At 37.3% G+C, this 4244-nt stretch overlaps 1 protein-coding gene across 2 annotated transcripts; it reads left to right on the top strand.

Annotated features, from left to right (window-relative positions):
* Nucleotides 1-835: 835 nt before the first annotated feature.
* On the top strand, nucleotides 836-3970 carry LOC108357923 (zinc finger protein weckle-like). 2 transcript variants are annotated; one of them, XM_017609005.1, is made up of 4 exons: nucleotides 836-1199; nucleotides 1282-2214; nucleotides 2256-2617; nucleotides 3402-3970. In XM_017609005.1, exons 1-4 carry the CDS (start codon nucleotides 984-986, stop codon nucleotides 3526-3528), a joined length of 1638 nt encoding a protein of 545 aa, XP_017464494.1. In that variant the 5' UTR covers nucleotides 836-983; the 3' UTR covers nucleotides 3529-3970. The 2 variants fall into 2 exon arrangements, with proteins under 2 accessions (XP_017464494.1, XP_017464496.1); XM_017609007.1 differs by having other exon boundaries at nucleotides 839-1199; nucleotides 2268-2617.
* The last annotated feature ends 274 nt before the right edge of the window (nucleotides 3971-4244 follow it).

Raw genomic sequence — 4244 nt, 5'->3', positions numbered from 1 at the left:
ACTTGGTTTAATTTTCTTCGTTTTCCAGCGAATCAAGATGGCGTAGAACCCACTAAAAATAGTTTAATTCCTTATCTTTTTGGACTAAAATCTGAAAAGTGTCAAAATGCCAGAGCGTAAGCAAACTGCGCTCACTAAAAGAAAATAACAGCAAAAGTAAAGGAACACAAAAAACCAAATTTTTAGTCCAAAGAAAGGCAACAACAAAGCTAACGTCAAATAAGAATGGAAATGTATGTACAAAACACATTCACACAAGCACAAGCACAAGCACAATAAACACTTAGGGCCGGTTGCTCAAAGCCCGGTTGACACTAATCCCCGGTTAAACATCGTTATCGACGTTACCGACACCATGTTATTTGCATGGAGCCGAAAACGTCGATAACGATGTTAATCGGTGATTCGTGTTAATCAGGCTTTGAGCAACCGGCCCTTACTATATCAATTTTTTTTACCTCCTTCCAATTTCAATTCACTTTTTTAACTTTTTAGATTATTCTCACTTTTTGCGTATTCTTTAATTTCTGTTAATTTAAATTCAGTTGAGTTTGACACTTTTCAGGATTTTGCCAGGAAAAATTCTTCTGACTAAATCTAACTACTTCGGACTGATGAGAGTCACTCTCACTGAGTGTTGCTCTCTCAGTTTTGCTGTCATTTCCGAGTTACGGGACGCTTTTTGGACTAAATCTGACTACTTCGGACTTTTTCTGACTATTTCTGGGAGATAAGGAACGCTCCTAATATCTACTTTTTTCATTTTCTTGTTCTTTCGTGAATTCGTCGCGATTCGTTACTATTCGCCCCGTGCACTATAACCAAGGCATTAGTTATCGCCTGTAATAAATATCGATACATTGTTTGTATCTCAAAACTGGAAAATGTTATAAACAATTGTAACAAATTTTCGAGGCGCAGGAGCATTTCATTGTGTATACATAGTAAAAATTTGGGATTGTTACCTTGCCTTTTATGCTATTATGTCGCATATAGAATCGAGCGAAACGGACTATTGGAGAAATGACGGAAAAACCTCTTTTGTCAAAGAATGGAAAAGCTGGTGCCGCCTCTGCGCGAAAGCTGACGCTCAGTACATTAATGTCCTATCGCGACAATATCCAGAGTTTTTACATGAAAGCACAAATTACAACCCATTTGACATGGTTTCCGTTATAGGGGATTTCTTTCGTGTTCATGTAAGCTTGTCTTTGAAAATTTATCTAATAGAATCATGATACATGAATAGAATTATGCATTATTTTTTATTCTTGCAAACAGATCAAAGAAGATGAAAAGCTTTCGCCTATGGTTTGTACGGATTGTTGCCATGTAATTGCATCATTCGTCAAATTCAGTGAGAATGTGGGAAAAGTTCAACAATTGTATGATGATCTTCTCCATAGTGACGACAAAACGAAAGTAGATATACTGGCTGTATATGAAAAGTATGGTTTAACTAAAGAACTTTCGGCGGTACAACAGGCCACCACGCCCACCGTAGAAGAAGTTTTCATTGCTGACTCGCCTAACACGAGCAATACACATGCCTCAAAGTATAAAGTAAAAAAGGAAAAAGCGTCTGATGAACTATCAACTGAGGTATTTATTAAAGAGTTTGAAAAGAAAGACGAATTAGATCCTTTTGGGGAAGACAGTGCGCCTACCGGACTAAAGGACTGCCCTTCCACACCGGACGATGAGAGTAGTAGTGGAAGTGAAGATTATAATATGCCAATGGATACCTCAGAAGATGAAGAGGACTCAAAAAATAATGCAGTTAATAATGAAATCTTGCAATCAGATAACCCTTCAGAAATCTCGAAAAAGCGTAAATACATTTGCAAATTTTGCTCCCAACGTTTTCAACGTAGTGGCAACTACTCTGTTCATATGAAGAAAAAACATGGAATAATCGTTTGTCCGAAATGCACTAATTCATTCGAGAATGAATTAAGTTTAAAGCGTCATATGAAAGATCATCAGGAATTGTTCCCCTGCCCACACTGTGATCGAAAATTTCAAATAAAAGAATACGTAGCTCAACACATAAAGTTTGTGCACCAGGATGAACGTCCATTTATTTGCGAAACTTGCGGTGATGGTTTGCGCACTAAAGGACAACTCAAAGAGCATATGTTGACACACACAGATTATTCGCCCTTCGAATGTAAGGAATGTGGAAAATGCTTCAAGCAAAAGCAACGTTTGAAGGTACGGATATATCCGATATTTATATCATTATTTAACAGTAGCGCTATTTCCAGAGACACATGCAAATACATGGAGACAAGCATATATGCACAGAATGTGGCAAGCAATTAAGTACGCGTGCTACTCTTAATAGTCATTTGCTGGTGCATTCCGATAAGATGCCACATAAATGTGATTATTGTGGTCGGCTCTTTAAGCGTGCCAAAACTCTTAAAAATCATTTAATTGCACATACCGGCCTTAGACCTTATTCATGCGACTTTTGTGAAAAAACTTTCTCGACTGGCCCTAGTTGTCGTTTTCATAAAAAGACTATGCATCCAGTGGAACTAGCTGCGCTAGAAGCGTCAGGTGTTAAAGCGTATACAAGAAATATACCCAATTTGGATGTTTTAAAGGCAGTGTAAGTCTTAAGATGTGAAATTATAAGCTAAGCGAGTATGTATAATAGTTGTGTTTAATGAGCTGCTCTAGGTTACGCCAGGTTAAGATATGACACAAAATCGTGTTTCATGGGATATTTCTTGCTCTAACTTACTCTACTCTTGCTTTGGCGGCCTCTGTGGTGTAGTAGTAAGCAGTGCGCGCTTCCACTACGCAGGGCTTGGGTTCAAGCAATGGTCAAAGCAACACCACAAACAAATTTTGAAAAAAGGGTTTTTCTTAACAGCGGTCGCCCCTCGGCAGGCGATGTCAAACCTCCGAGTGTATTTCTGCGTAAAACTGTAGGTCCCTCCCCTTTGTGTGACAACATCAAGGCGCACGACACAAATCGGAGGGGAAGGTCGGCCAAACCCTAACATATGTGTAAGCGCCAATCTATTTTACGTTCCTTTTATTAGCTCGGGATGTAACTATGTAATATTGATGCGCCTAAAAGATGCAGCGATTTCTGTTCTCAAGTTACATACCTGATGACAGTACGAATGGCAATTATAATAGGGAGGTTAACACACTCTACTTTTTGTTTCATGAGTCTGCGCTAAATGGAACTAGAGCAACTTAGAGCACGATTTTCTGCACCAGCTTTTTTGATGGAGTAACCTAGAGCGAGCAACTGCGAATTTCTGCCTGAAAAGTGTTTCATGAGGTTTCTGATCTTAGTTGCTCGAACTTGCCCTATTGTTTATTGTCATTAAACACAACTAATAAATCTTGTGATATTGTTATCATGTTTTTTTTCTCAGATCCCGGACGGCAGATAACCTCACGCCGCTGGCGTCGAAACAAAATGGTTATGCAGTATTCGATAAGAAAAGAGATATTCCAGATCAAGATTTGAATTCAAAACCGGTCGAAGATGCCAATAAATAAATAAATATAATGTGCTTAATATCAATCGCATACATCAACATTTTTTATCAAATGCCACCGTATTTTATGAGAGCAACTAAAAGAAGGATGACTCTAGATTACATGATTTCGAGGTTAAAACAACAGCAACAGTAGAAAACTTAGGCGAAAACAATGGTGAAAAACTAGAGTACATACATATGTATGTGCTAAGTAATTTTATTTATTTGTTTTGGTGATTTTCACATTTTGCATTACGTTGTGTGGAATTTTCTTCACAATAATCGGCCTTATCGCGAATTCCATATTCCCAAAAATTATAATGCTAAACAAAAAGATTTTTCCCAATATGTTTACCAGTACGAATATGTTTAATGTTGTATACCTGTTAAATTAAAGGGGCGATTTAATCAAACCATAATTGGCGATAAGGCTGAATAATAAAAAATTAATCCAAAAATAAGTGTGTGTACAATTAAATCATATCAAGGCGAATTGATTTAAGGTGATAGTAGTACAAAAAAAAATTTACAACAGAGCTGGGCACGATTAGGTACATTTTCATTACTTATTTTTAGCATTACGATTACCCTAATTGTAATTATAACATGCTTGATAACGAATACTTTAAGTGTAATCTTTCAAATTTAACGATTACCACAAATGATGAAAATGGGCCACGCCCACTTATGACTACATGTGTATATCTCTGTTATAGCTGCACCAATTTCCCTCGC

The sequence above is a fragment of the Rhagoletis zephyria genome, unplaced genomic scaffold (assembly GCF_001687245.7).
Source record: "Rhagoletis zephyria isolate East Lansing unplaced genomic scaffold, Rhagoletis_zephyria_1.1 Rzeph_scaffold_00182, whole genome shotgun sequence".
Taxonomy (NCBI): domain Eukaryota; kingdom Metazoa; phylum Arthropoda; class Insecta; order Diptera; family Tephritidae; genus Rhagoletis; species Rhagoletis zephyria.
The sequence above is the reverse complement of the archived record's forward strand: the minus strand, read 5'-3'. Positions and strand labels throughout refer to the sequence as shown.